Consider the following 13,821-nt stretch of genomic DNA (forward strand, 5'->3'; position numbering starts at 1 on the left):
CCCACCTCAACACGATCGTCACAATTTATCGGCCTCCGCCTCCCGTGTCTGCATCCGCTTATGAAACATATATGCATACCCGCCAAAGGTCATGTGCACCTACACTAGTGACAAGACCATAAGAATAGGCGTAGTACGCCGGAATAGACACCACACCACACTACGTTTTTGCTCAGGTAATGGAGACTACTTACATTACGAGTACGATGAAACTGGACGGTAATTATGGGAATTCATGACCGAGAACGCGTGCTTGCTCCGGGCCGTTTATAATCCATCTTACGTAACAGCAGTTACGTGAGCTGGCATCACATACATTCACCTAAGCATCATTTTCACATAGTGAATTACTGGTAACCGACAATGGTGTGGCTTACATATGGCCCTTAGCAATAGGATCAAAACTATACAGCTGGGAGAGATACATCGAAAAAAAAACTGGGAGATTGCAGGAGAGGGAGTCAGAGTAGAGGAAAAGAGAGAGGGAGCAGGTGAAAGAGAGAAGGAGAGGACGGAGGCGCAAAATGCAATAAATTCCAATAAAAGCTCGGCTCGTAACTTTTGACATTACTGAAAGTCGTGGCACGGGCCTGGCTCCTTGGGGTGGCTGTTTTCGTGCCCGAGGCTCGTTGGTTGCTGCTGTAATCGAGTCTGGTGATCGATTGTTGGGCCACCGGGCCTGGCGCCAGTCGTGTTATGGCTCGGTTAATAATGTAATACCGGCCGTATAAATCACGGGTGCATCAATGGAGCGGCGAGGTCTTCTGAATCAGCCCTGTCCGGCCCGCACAGTCAATGACTAATTGCAGTTACCACTCAAGTATTCACCAAGCTGTCACTGTTCCAAATCACCCTACCGACTAACCTAACCTACCCGGCCCTCCGAGCTACCGTGGCTTCCGTGCAATGTCCGATCTAGGGCCCTGGCAACTACCAGGAGACCACGGAACACATACGTATTCCCAATAAGAGACCCGGTGACGGGTGGGGCGTTATTGGTCCAATGACGGAGCAGTTTAGAGGTGGCTTCAGCACATCGATCACTAGTAACGCGCGCCAGTCGACCGGGGTCATGTCCGGAACGCTGGGTCATTGAGGTGGCGCGTCGATGGATGGCCGTAAGAGGCCTTGTCGTAAAATTACTTCCCCTTAAGCAAAGGTAAATTTAACATATTTCTGAAGCCATATTTCTTATGACAGCCCCTCATATCCGGCCTAATAAAAACACACACACACACACACTTCGAAATTATCGGAACTCTCAGTCATTATAACGAGGCTTTCCATACATTTTGCAAGGTTCTCTCAATAAATTATGAGCATCGGGGACTTCGTTTAGACTGACAACGCCTCCAGGTTGTCGGCTGATGAAGCCACTCCTTTTCTGCCCGTCCCAACTCATTGAAGAACGTCATTCGTTCCTGCCAGGCCCAGACTCGTTTGTTCTTCACGAGGATAACGGGGCTTTTCCCTGCCGGCAGTGTTCCATCAGGGCGACGAGGGCCAGTCCTGGTACATCATCTTGCGTGGATCGGTCAACGTGGTCATCCACGGCAAGGGCACAGTGACCACGCTCAGCGACGGAGACGACTTCGGTAACCTGGCGCTCATCAACGACGCCCCCAGGTGAGTCCGACGCCCATATGAATGACGCCCCTAGGTGAGTCTGACGCCCATGAATGACGCCCCCTGGTGGACCTGACGTCTTCGGGGGGTCCTAAGAGGAGTACTGACCGAGTGTTGGATCTGTCAACAAACATGAAACCATGTAGGAATGTTGAATATGTAAGAAATGGGAACGACTCTCAGAAGCTGGCAACGTTTCCCGTTGACATGCTCAAAATAAGTCCTCGGTCGCACCACCCAGTGTCGTGATGTCAAGAGCTGCCTCGATCGGTCTATACCGTGAACATGATAAGGGCGACTGCAACCGGATCTCTGCCATAAGAAGACTTGACCTTCCATCCCTGAGGCATCCGGGGAACGAACTCAGCGCCCCAAACACAGCAGCTGTGCCTCTAACAAAACACAAACTTCATACTCTAACAACAACCAACACCCACGTCGATCGTCGAGTTGCGGACGGGCGCCGCTCCGTGGGCTCCGGGTTTCCCCTACGGCGCTGCCCGGTGACCTGGCCAGCGGCAGCGTCTGTTCAGAACACCATACTAGCCAATGTTTCATGGCTCAGTTACTTTGAATTGATGCAGAAGGAACAAAGCGCCGCTCCTGCTCGCGGCTGCAAACTTAAAGCATGAATAACATCAATTTAGCCCATGGAAGTTTGCCATAAAGTATACTCGCGAAACCAGCCTGTTCGTTTTCCCATCCAATTACAGGTGTCGAGTCTGAACTCCTTTCTAGGTATGAGCCAATCCTCAGGCATGCGAGTCTACAGCCAATTCTAGGTCTGGTTGCTACCCAGAGCTAAAAGGGATGCAGGCGCAAATTTTAAGTTAGCAGAAGTTCGGATAAGTGTAAACATGTTCTGAGGCCTCGGTATGAATCTAAATCATTTGCCCTCAGTTATATCGATTGGATCTCGCCTCGCCTCAGTGTAGCAGGTAGATATGCCTCTTTTTAATTCCTGTAAGTGGATATTTCAGAATTGCTTATGTAGTTGATTTGGATTGGTTTCGGTTATAAATTCAATCCAATTCGCAGTCAACTCGACCCTGAGTCCGAGTTAGTAGTTGCGTCTGAAGTTGCGACCCCAGCTGAGCTCCGAGTTACCGGCAGGGCGGCGACGATCGTCTGCCGCGAGGACAGCTGCTTCTTCCTACGGGTGGACAAGGAGGACTTTAACCGCATCCTGCGCGACGTCGAGGCCAACACGGTGCGCCTCAAGGAGCACGGCAAGGACGTCCTCGTGCTGGAAAAACTGGCAGAGCCCGGCACCACTGCCCAGTTCAAGTGAGTAACTCATCTCTGAACGCTCTTTGAGCGAGCGGATTTAGTTATGCTGGTAAAGACACTGAGATTCCTTTGGCATCGCATATTCAACTGGCAAGCGATTCACGTCCCTAAGTTGGCATCAATGCTTCTCGCGAATAGAGCAATCAAATTTGTCCTAGTGATCTTAAAGACGTTATTTTCATGTCGATATGTGATCACTATCAGTAAAACGACTCCGTGGCTTACCGGTTTTACACTCCTTGCAGACATATTCGAATAAAATGCCTTCCGGTGGTATAGCCGCAGCTCTGGATGCACCGACGACACGCCTTCGGTATTTTCCCGTCGGACTAGGACGTTTTCGCAATTACTATATGTGGACACCATAACCCACGATCTAGGTCTGATGACACCGCAGCTGGCTACGACGATCAATTAATTTGATTCTCCTGCCCTGTAGCGGCAGCGTTACACTTCTTGGACTTGTCTAGAATAGATTAGATCTTCAGATCAGTGTATTGTTGTCGCGAATGACGCATACCGGGGACTTGCCAGCCCTCCCCAATGACTTAACCCTATTAGTGGCAGGGGGGGGGGTTGTTTTTATCCACCCCTCAGGTTTTTCGGGAATATCTCCGAAACCGCTGAAGCTACGATGCTGAAATTTTCTGACTTTTCCTAAAACTAAATTGGGCACATTCCCTGAAAATTTCAAGTTCATAACTTTACCAGGGGCGGCTCCAGAGCACTGGGAATTGGGGGGTCCTATTCGTGAAGCGAGTCATTTGGGCGAAGATCACGATGCTGCACCAGTTTTACGAACAGTGAATGAAAGGTATTATGTGATAACATATACAGTTATTGTGCATCCTCTTTTGACACGTTTTTGCTATAATAGGCGGATCCAGGCGTCCAAAAAGGGGGGTTATGTTTTACCTCCCAACATAGGTGCCCTGACACCGCCTATGCATGACCAATACAATTATAGTCGTTCTCTCATAAGAAAATTGTAACATAACAAGACCATTACCACCCTTTTTAGAAACAGTACCAACAAAAACCTTATTTACTATACTTTTTGTGTACCCCCAATCTCAATGATCTGTATCCGCCTATGATTTTTGAAAATGCATATTTTTAGGATCCATGTGAATTCCTGGTTCATTCTCTATCGATCCGCAAAAGTTGCGTTAAGATTGGTTCAGAAACCTGGCCGTGATAAACAGTCTAAAATGTATCTGCAATTTGCACGTTTTTACCCCCCTCTACCCCCCCCCCCCCTATTGACATTTTTTAATTTTTATTTTTTAGAAATGTAGATCACGTTGAGCGAAATCGAATGCCGTTTGAATTTTGAAAATCGGCCCGTTAGATCTCGAGATATCAAGGGGGGGTCGTAAACAGCCCCCCCCCCTGCCACTAATAGGGGGTAGCCAGGAGCCTGCCACTAATAGGGTTAATAAGAGTTTTTGTGCAGTTTCGGGGCACTGGCTGTCAGTGAACCTGAGGGAGATGCTCGTTCTACTTATGGATTTTGTTAGCTGAGCTAAAATCTTGTTTATAAATTGGCAGGGCCCTCTACTTTGTTTTAATTTGGTTTAGTTCTTATGTCTTCAGATGAGATCTCTTGACATAAGCCTCCCTCTTTTGCATTGGAAAGTGTGACTACTACTAGGGCCCTAAGCGGTCTCCAAGCCGAAAAACTGTTTGATAATTTTGGTTCATTTTTAATTTGGACTCATTTATTCACCCCACAGAATAATCAACATACATATTACAATACCGACAAGGCACCAATTGCTCACTATCACCTCTATTTTTACCTCTCTGTATCTTCGCCGTCCGGTCCTTTTGCAGTACATATTCCGCCGTATATGGTGCCGTCCGCAGCCTGTCCGGCCCCGTGTGCCGGTAACCAGACAGTGCCTACGGCGCGACTGATTTCCCGAGGCGGCTCGTTTGTTTGTGCCCGGGGCCGGCCGGCATATGCAGTGTCGACCGGTCTGTACCGGGCTGTCGGCTGTGAGCTGACTCTTATCGTTAACTGCACACCACGGAGAGCGCTCGCGCGGAGAGAGAGAAACGCTCGCCGCCGAACGGCCTGTCGTCGGGCCCACTCGTCCAGAAATGCTCGAAGGACTGTGCCATTCGCCCGTGTACGGAGCCCGAGACTCGAGTGCCGCTGGAGTTGACAAGATGGCAATGTGACTTCGGTCGAGTATTTGCAAGGCTTAGACAGCGCGCTAGTTAGGCTGGGACTTGAAGGCTGGTACAGTGCCTATACATGAAGACGAATGCTTGCAATATTGCGTCTACCTCGTGCGCCCGTAATGCATAACATTTGCTGAAACCCTTCGACCCCGGACCATTCAGGCAGCAGTGTTCCTCGGGGGAGCACCATAAGGAAATGCCTGCATTTCATTGATGCTACGCCCATTGTAGCATTCAGATGCCTGGTCCGTTCATATGACGTAACAACGCAATACAAGGGCTCCAGAACACTGAGGGCTGGTTTTGAAAGGCAAGGGTAAGTAAACTCTATTGAAACGGTCCCGACCCAATAGCGGACTCCTTTCTGCCACGCAGCCTGCATCAACCGGCATTGTTAGGTTTGTTCTCCGAGGAGGCTCATATGCGTTATTGTGGCATCCGTGCTTTGTTAAACTACATGTAGTTTCTGAGTAAACGATGCCTCCTGCAGTTCAAAGAAGTCTCTGAAAAAAAACTAGAGGAAGCCTTTGACGTAGATGTATGGAGCAACGAGCTCCCATCCCGTTGCGTAGTGCAAGGTAATCATGCCTCCACAATTTCAGTCTTATAAGGACCTGCGCCCTGCGGACCTGTTAAAAATGTTTTCACTTGAAAAACAATGTTAGCATACATCGTGTCACAGCTGAACTTTATGGTACAGACGAGCTAGCTGGTTGGAGTGATTCGCGTGCCAGTAGTCAAGCCTGTGCGTGCTGACTACTGTGCTGGCTACTGGATGACGGTCTCAGCAATATCAGTGTGTCTCACGGATCCTATTGCTTTGTCGCTAGTTTTTTTTTAACAGATCCTCTTTTGAGACTTTTCTTTCCAGCTGATGGCATGTTTTTCTCGTGTCTTCGAACAGGCATTAATTTTGAGAGGTAATATTTATTATTTATACCGACCTCTGCTACTGAGCTGGTTGGAAATTCGACATCATTTCAGGCCAAGAAAACTGTCTTAACTCGTCGAAACTTGATTAAATTTTGCCTACATTTCGTGTTATACCCGAGTGTATTTTGGCTTGCTCAGGTTGACCGTTTCGGAGGCATTTTAGAAATGGCCTGTAAACTGGTGATTGAGATATAAGTCGACCAATGCCTCAAAGTTTACCGAACCGGTTTATATAAGTCAGCCTATAGTGTCCAGAGTCTAGTGCCTCTGCATAGTCAGCGAGCCGACTAGTGGCACGGATGTCCACTTTTGCATATGATCCTGTTCAGTGTTCAGTGCTTCTGTGAAGCCTGTGGGCCAGTTCGCAAGACCAAAGTCTGTTTTACCATCCCGCCAGATGCGCTCTATGAGGTCTTTGAGCCGATTGATAAGACGGAAGTCTGTAGGTAAAAGGTGTATAACGCCAGTCGATTATCTGAGGTTTGTGAGTCAATTAGTGAGACGGAAGTCGCCTAATGCTGTCCGGCCTGTTGCCTCTGAGGTCTGTGAGCGCTCTAAGTTCTGGCGCGCTCTGAGGTATGTGAGCGCTCTGAGGTATGTGAGCGCTCTGAGGTATGTGAGCGCTCTGAGGTCTGTGAGCGCTCTGAGGTATGTGAGCGCTCTGAGGTCTGTGAGCCGCTCTGAGGTATATGAGCGCTCTGAGGTCTATGAGCGCTCTGAGGTATGTGAGCGCTCTGAGGTCTGTGAGCTGCTCTGGGGTCTGTGAGCCACTCTGAGGTCTATGAGCGCTCTGAGGTATGTGAGCGCTCTGAGGTCTGTGAGCGCTCTGAGGTCTGTGAGCGCTCTGAGGTCTGTGATCTGGCTGGTGAGGCAGGCTCGGCCAGAGCCGCTGCTTTGTTGCCGAGTGCACGCGCCTGTGATCACAGAACTGACACTGACAGCCCTCTCTCTGGGGAATGCTCTCGGCTTTTCTGCCGCGGCCCACCGCTCGCTCTGCCACGTTCCGCAGCAGTTGGGCCGCTGTTCGCGCTGAACTGTCACACGTAGCATGTCGAGAAGTTTTAAAGTGCGTACTATCTTTGTCGCTTTCGACGAAAATATGTTTTTAGTGTACGCACCAGCGCGCATAAGACAAGAAATAACATTTCATTAAACTGGAAATGCATTTCTTTACGTAAAGCGCTCTCTGACGGCTGCAGAAGCGTCTGTATGTACATACATTTTAGTTCAAAAGCAGGCAAATAGATCAGACATGTAGCTACAACGAAAACACGCTTACCATAATTTGCGGGCCTTGGTGCTCGGCCCGTAAGTGCCTCACATCGACCTCAGTTTCCGCAGTTTTTCGGCTCGTCACAGTTTTTGTGCTGGCCTGGGAGGGATTACAGCCAAAAGTACTTACAAGATCGGAGAGGTAATTCATCAGTTGATGGATGATAATTGAATACTGTTGGAACCTGAAAAGATGTAGAACATTTAACCGTTCAGCACGGACTGGGAAGGCGGCATTCAATCATTTAAATTTTAATAATTTTACTTCTCACGATAAGCTCTCATCCCCACCAAGACACCTTGACCCATTTACTGTTTGTCAAACGGAGATAATAACGTACAATCAATGAACTTGCAACCAATATGTCAAGTGGAGCCGGCTTGAATAAAAACATGTACTTAACTGACTGGTCGCTAGCGCTCTGACACTTTGATATCAGCCTCAAACTTTAGTGTTGACGGGACGTGTGGCAGATCAATGCATTGATCCCAAGCAATCAAACCTATTTATTTATTAAATCAATTTTGCCAGTTTCGTCCCATTCTATCCACGTGTCTAACTTTCGGAAACTCGCGTGACCTAGTGGTACGGCTGGGTCACCGTTCGCCGGCAGCCGGTCAGAACTCTACAATCTACATAGTTAGAGAACACCTTTCTGACCTATGAGGTCACACCGGTCGGAGCACACCTGACCGACCGATGACGTCATACTGACACACCTGACCGACCCTTGACGGGCTACGGGTGATTATTACGTACAGCAGCAGCAGTTTGCCGGTGACGGAGGCGGCAATCAGCCGGACATATATAGCTGGCCGGCCGGACCGTCACGGCTTATTACATGTCTGCTCCGAGTCGACGACCCTCTGCCCGCTCCGTTTACTGGTCCCTATTACTCTTTCTCTCTCTCTCTCTCTCTCTCTCTCTCTCTCTCTCTCTCTCTCTCTCTCTCTCTCTCTCTCTCTCTCTCTCTCTCTCTCTCTCTCTCTTTCTCTCTCTCTCTCTCTTTCTCTCTCTCTCTCTCTCTCTCTCTCTCTCTCTCTCTCTCTCTCTCTCTTCCTGCTTTCCTCTCTCTATCTCACTCTTCCTTCTCTTCTTCTTAATCTCTCTTCCTTTCCTTTCCCCAGCTTTCTATATATTTTCCAACCTACATCTCCATACGCTGAATTATGTATCATTACGATCACTTGAGGGAGGTTACCATGAGCCCTATAAACGTCATTTTGCCATGAATTTTGAATTGAAACGAGCACGTTGAGCTGAATATATAATCGTCTGGACGTTTGATGAAAATTAAGATGTCAGTTTCTGTTCAGTAGTTCACCATACAGTTTCAGCAGTTTCAGCAGTTTGGTTTCAGCTCAGCAAAATTATCGAAACATTAATATAACAGTTACATCATTGAGTACAGTTAGCAAAAAAATGTTAAGCTTTTTTGTTTTATTTTCGTTTTCATTTTTTAGATTTGTGGAAATATTGAACAGCATATCATTATTATTTCGAACTACAATGCGTGATGATGATTAACCCGCGACCGCCTGGGGGGGGGTCGGATCCGACCCCCCCCCGCTCCGTTTTTCTTGAATAACTCATGAACCGTTTACGCTAAAAACTTTAACTTGGCATACCTTCTCCCCCATCAATTTGACGTCTCCTGTGCAATTTTTAAGAAAATTTTCCAATTTTTTTTAGATATATCGATTTTAGTGATGTAACTACATGGCGTTTCCAGTCAAAAAGTGGTAAATGTTTAAAAAATCGCCAAAAATCGAGCTTTTAAGCAAATTGCAAATTAAGAACATGAATAGACGCAGCTCAACGAGTTCTTTAAAATGGCTCTCTCTGATTTTCCAGAAAATGCGTTTTTCACCCCTAAAAATTCAAAAAACTATTTTTTGGAAAATAGCTAATAAAATCCAAAATTTTGAGAATTAAAAAAAAAACGGAGTATATGTTATAGAGCTCTATGAAAACATAAGATGTCCCAAATTTCAACTTTCTATCTTGATTTTTGACCCCCAAATTGTAAAAAATAGCTCCAACATGCATAGGGCATGATGACGTCATAAGCATTTTCGTGAATTAGAGGCACTTCTGAGCATCGCATGTGAAAACAAATGGCACCACTAGATTCCTGGGACAAAGCTCGTCTAGTAAAGTGCATTTTTATGTCAAAAATAAAAAGTTGAAAAATTGACTTTTTTCTTAGCCCTCGTTTAGTTATGTATGGTAGGTATAAACGATTTTTTATGCTTTCAATGCACACTTATCACCAGCACATTGACTTGGGGTCACATATAACCATTACCATCGGATTCGGCGTGAAAAATAAGCCATAAAACATGTGTCGCACGCCCATGTGGCAGAAAGTGAAAACCGTGACCTTCGTGACCTGACCTGACCTTGACCCGTACTTAGTATGACCCCTATACGCACATGCTACCTTCACTAGGTCTTTGAGGTCATTTTTGGTGAGTTTCGAGCAGCAGCTATCGATTCCGCTCCCCGTAAGCCTAATCATGCAAAACCCCAGAATTTGACCTTTGACCTGACCTTGACCCGAAAGTTGACCTCAATCTTAAAATCTTAAGAGTGATTTGGGAGGGTCTCGTAGAGACCTTTCGAATGCCGCCTCGCGGGGCTCGATACGACCATTGGTTCTCGAGATAACGGGGGGGGCCGGATCCGACCCCCCGCCCCGGCTGTCGTGGGTACGGAAATAGCCCAGGCGGTGCCGGGTTAATATGCGCCAGTGTCTTCATATATATTCAAAAACGTGTTTCAATGTCATTTTTTCCGGATCGTTCCAGGTACTCTGTGATGGCCGGCACGCCGCAGAAGATGCTGGACCACCTGCTGGAGACCCGCTTCAGCGCCCACTCTGAGCCGCGCCAAGCAGAAATCACCATCAGCGACCTCTTCCTCGACGACTTCCTGCTGACGCACGTCATCTTCTTCCCATTCAAAGAGCTCACCGAGGAACTCATCAACAAATATCCTTTTCAAACACGATGATATTCGCTCAACCCGACTGCTTCATTTTACAGTTCGTTATCATAGATCCTTGCTTTAGATGAACCTATACCTACTATGTATTTACACATGCAATTGCACATATTGAACTTGTGAACACAATTATTCGCATGATTATACAGGATATTGAGAGTTCCTGTGTTCTGATTGACTAGTTTGGCATGCATAATGTACCTGATAAGTGATATTTTAATGTAATCTGATCAAAGATGCCAAACAAACGCATAAGTTTCGTCCAAAGTTCTTGAACAGGCAAACACCAGAGGCATTGATGAATAAGTTATTTACGGGCATAGACCTTAATAAGTACGACGCTGAAAGTATTTTGTTTCTAAACAAATTATGTTTGGTTAGAGAGGTTTCAAAATTAATATAGGCTATCGGCTGTTCTTATAGCTAATGGGAATCGGCTATCGGCATACGGCCGTGGTCCTATGGTTCTCTATGTCTGATTTCGCCCCTGTTCTCCGCTTATGTCCTTAACTGTGAATGTGTGCACATATCGGGCGTGTCAGGAGTCGAACCCCGACGGTGAGTATGTGCTGGCCTGCAAGCGCCGCGTCATCCGGTTCCTGCACCAGTGGGCCAGCACCATCCGTGAGCCGGTACTGGAGGATCTGAGCGGCGTCAACTCCAGCTTCCTAGAGGTGAGACCGAACGGACCGGAGCGAATGTGGAGGGAGATAGGGAGTGAGAGAGGGGGGAAGGGAGGGAGAAGAGAGAGAGAAAGGGAGAAGGAAGGAAGTGAAAGAGAAGTTTTTGTCTTGGAGCCCCGATGAAAAGAGGGCTTCATCACACAATATCATTCATACCATCGTGGATGATATAATGCTAGTTTCTTCCATTTTTTGGGGAAATAATCAGCGCTCTTGAAACATCTCCGCTCATGTACTTAGGATAGTCAATTTTGCATTCACTGATTCTTAAGCTAAGTATTGGAGTAAATCATCTCTGTACGAATTATCTCCAAAGCAAGGCTGACAATACTAAATCCATGACCTTTCATGTCATTGAAATGATTTCGTTCATTTCCCGACGCCCCCGCGCCTCTCGTGTAGGACCTGTACCACCTGGTGGAGGCAGACGCTACCACGTACGGGCCGCTGTTCCGAGAGGAGACCCACCTCATGATGGACCTGATGGAGATGCGTGAGAAGGCACGACAGGAGCGCCAGTCCTACGGCATCCGCAAGTGGAAGATGCCGGCGGCCGGCCACCGGGTCACCCTGTTCAGCGGCAACTCGATTGACGAGGAGGCCGCCGACCGCGTCCGGCCCATGCAGCACCATGACGAGAGTGAGTGTATAAAACGGACGGGTTTGAACTGTTCTTTGATAGGTCAGTGTTGTGGTTTTGTGCCGGTGGTCTTCAGTCGTATAGATTAGAATCACTTCGCTCTAAGCGGTAGGTAGTAGATAGGTATGTGAAGTGTTCGCAGTGCCTTGGTTCTGGTCCAGTAATGTCCAGTCCACTCGTTTGTGCTGTGATTCTGGTCCGGTAGTGTCCACACGTGGCTCCGTCCCGCCGTCTCGCCCGTCGTCGTTCCCGGTCAATATCCCCAGGTGCCCGCCGCTCCGTGCCGTCCTCTCCCCGGCCGGCGACCCGCGGCTGCAACTTGTAATGGCCCACCCGCAGGGAGACGCCGCCAGCGGTGTTTGTTGTCGCCGCCGGCCAGGCCTCGGGGGTGCGCCGGAACAGGCTGGCTCCCAGCTGCCTCAGTGGCGCTGTTTTCGGGCTCCACTCGACACAACGGGGATTAGGACCGGTGCTACTCAGCGAAACTAAACTACTAAACTAACCGGAGACGGCTGAATGCGCTGCACTTGAATAAACAGCACGTGCTGGCTCACCGTTCTGTTTTATGACTTGGTCTGTTTTTATTCATATTGCATGTAACAGCGTGGGGTCGTAAAATTTCAGTTGAGCGTATGTTTTCAGTGATCTTCCGGGTATACTGCGCCGACCACACGTTCTGCACGCTGAAGTTTCCTCTGTCGGCCTGCGCGGCGGCCGTTCGCCGCAGCGCTGCCGACAAGCTCGGTCTGAGCAGCGACGACCTGCTGCTGGTGCAGCTCAAATCGTCCGGTGAGTGCAGCACCGCAGCCGCACCAATATCGGGTGCACCGAGAGCTGGCTCAGGGGGCGACCCGCGACCACTTCTATCAGCCGGATCGACTCGAGATACTCAATTTCGCCTGATATCATCCGGTATGTGGAGTTCAAATGGTTCGGCGAGTTAATTCGCCCTGCCGGACCGGCACAGACGGTGCGACAGACTGTAATTGAAGTCGCGTCATCTCGCTTGGTCAGACTTGGAATGCTAGGCGATGCCCAACTTTAAATTAAGTGTTTGCAGCCCTGCTGAAAAGTTGATCAGCGATTCAAAGAAAGAGGCGTTGATTTGGTTCCTCCCTCTCCTCCGAGACTATGCCTGTTTCTTGTTTCTGTTTCTTGCGTCCCCTCCGATCGCTGTTATGTCCCCGCCTCTCCCCCCCCCCTCTCTCTCTCTCTCTCTCTCTCTCTCTCTCTCTCTCTCTCTCTATCTCTCTGTTCACTGCATATCTCTTCCCCCTTTTTCTTCCGATCTCTTTTGTCTGCATCCCCGATCTAATCACTGCACACCTCTGTATCTTTTCGGATCGTTTCATGTCTCCGCCTCCCCTCCTTTTGGTGAAACTTCGGTGAAACTAGGTGTCCGTTCCGCCACCCTGGCCAGTGCCGACACTATTAACCCAGGCCCCAACGAAGCAGCCCCGTGGGGCCCAGAGCCGTTAGCGCCGCAGGCACGCGAAAATCTCCCACTTAAGTGCCGCCGGGCCTTCTTCATTATCAAATCGATGGCCCCATCCCGGCCTACACGATCCGACTGACCCCGCTTTGGTTAACGCGGCTGACTCCGAGAAATGCTGATGTAACCTACCGTGCTGACGCAGGTGACCAAGCTGACTTTGACCATGCTGACCTCTAACTGTGTTTCTTGCTGACCGTGCTGTCTGCGCTGATTGCTGACCTGTCTAGTGTCTCTGCTGACTGCTGGCCGTTCTGCTGTGGTGGACGGTCCTTGTTTGATGTCTCACCAGCGGACTAACTCTCCTGTCCCCAACAGGTGAGCGTCTCACCCTGAAAGACACTGAGACCAGCGTCACCACCGGTCTCAGTCTCAATGGACGACTCTTTGTCTCGCCAAAGGATCATCTGGATGCGCTGGTGAGTGACGAATACCGAGATAGACCTAGTTTACCCGCCACTTACTTCGTTATCGAGAACGAGGATGGGAGCTAGAGGATAGCTTCTACCCATTTAGAGGCAAGAGGTAGTTATGGTCGTTTTCATGGGGTCTCAGCGAATGATCAAGAATATTTTAAAGGGTTTTGGTTTGTTTGAGGCTCAAGCTGGTATGTGATAGCCCTACAAATTCGGTCCGATTGCATGTTCGTATCCGATTAATTAGCAATGTTCCGAAAGGTTAAGTGAGA

The 13,821-nt window shown here is 48.6% G+C and overlaps 1 protein-coding gene across 2 annotated transcripts in view; it reads left to right on the forward strand.

Moving 5' to 3' along the window:
• The window catches only part of LOC122391880 (rap guanine nucleotide exchange factor 4-like), a 75,633-nt gene that overhangs the window by 55,204 nt on the left and 6,608 nt on the right, over positions 1 to 13,821 (forward strand). For both annotated transcript variants that reach the window (XM_043386193.1, XM_043386192.1), the window contains 7 exons: positions 1,482 to 1,626; positions 2,740 to 2,913; positions 10,123 to 10,305; positions 10,845 to 10,992; positions 11,404 to 11,641; positions 12,284 to 12,430; positions 13,452 to 13,552. In XM_043386193.1, coding sequence (XP_043242128.1) covers positions 1,482 to 1,626; positions 2,740 to 2,913; positions 10,123 to 10,305; positions 10,845 to 10,992; positions 11,404 to 11,641; positions 12,284 to 12,430; positions 13,452 to 13,552 — 1,136 coding nt within the window. The remainder of the gene's footprint in view (positions 1 to 1,481; positions 1,627 to 2,739; positions 2,914 to 10,122; positions 10,306 to 10,844; positions 10,993 to 11,403; positions 11,642 to 12,283; positions 12,431 to 13,451; positions 13,553 to 13,821) is intronic.

Source organism: Amphibalanus amphitrite, unplaced genomic scaffold (genome assembly GCF_019059575.1).
Source record: "Amphibalanus amphitrite isolate SeventyFive unplaced genomic scaffold, NRLGWU_Aamphi_draft 000459F_arrow, whole genome shotgun sequence".
In the NCBI taxonomy this organism is placed as follows: domain Eukaryota; kingdom Metazoa; phylum Arthropoda; class Thecostraca; order Balanomorpha; family Balanidae; genus Amphibalanus; species Amphibalanus amphitrite.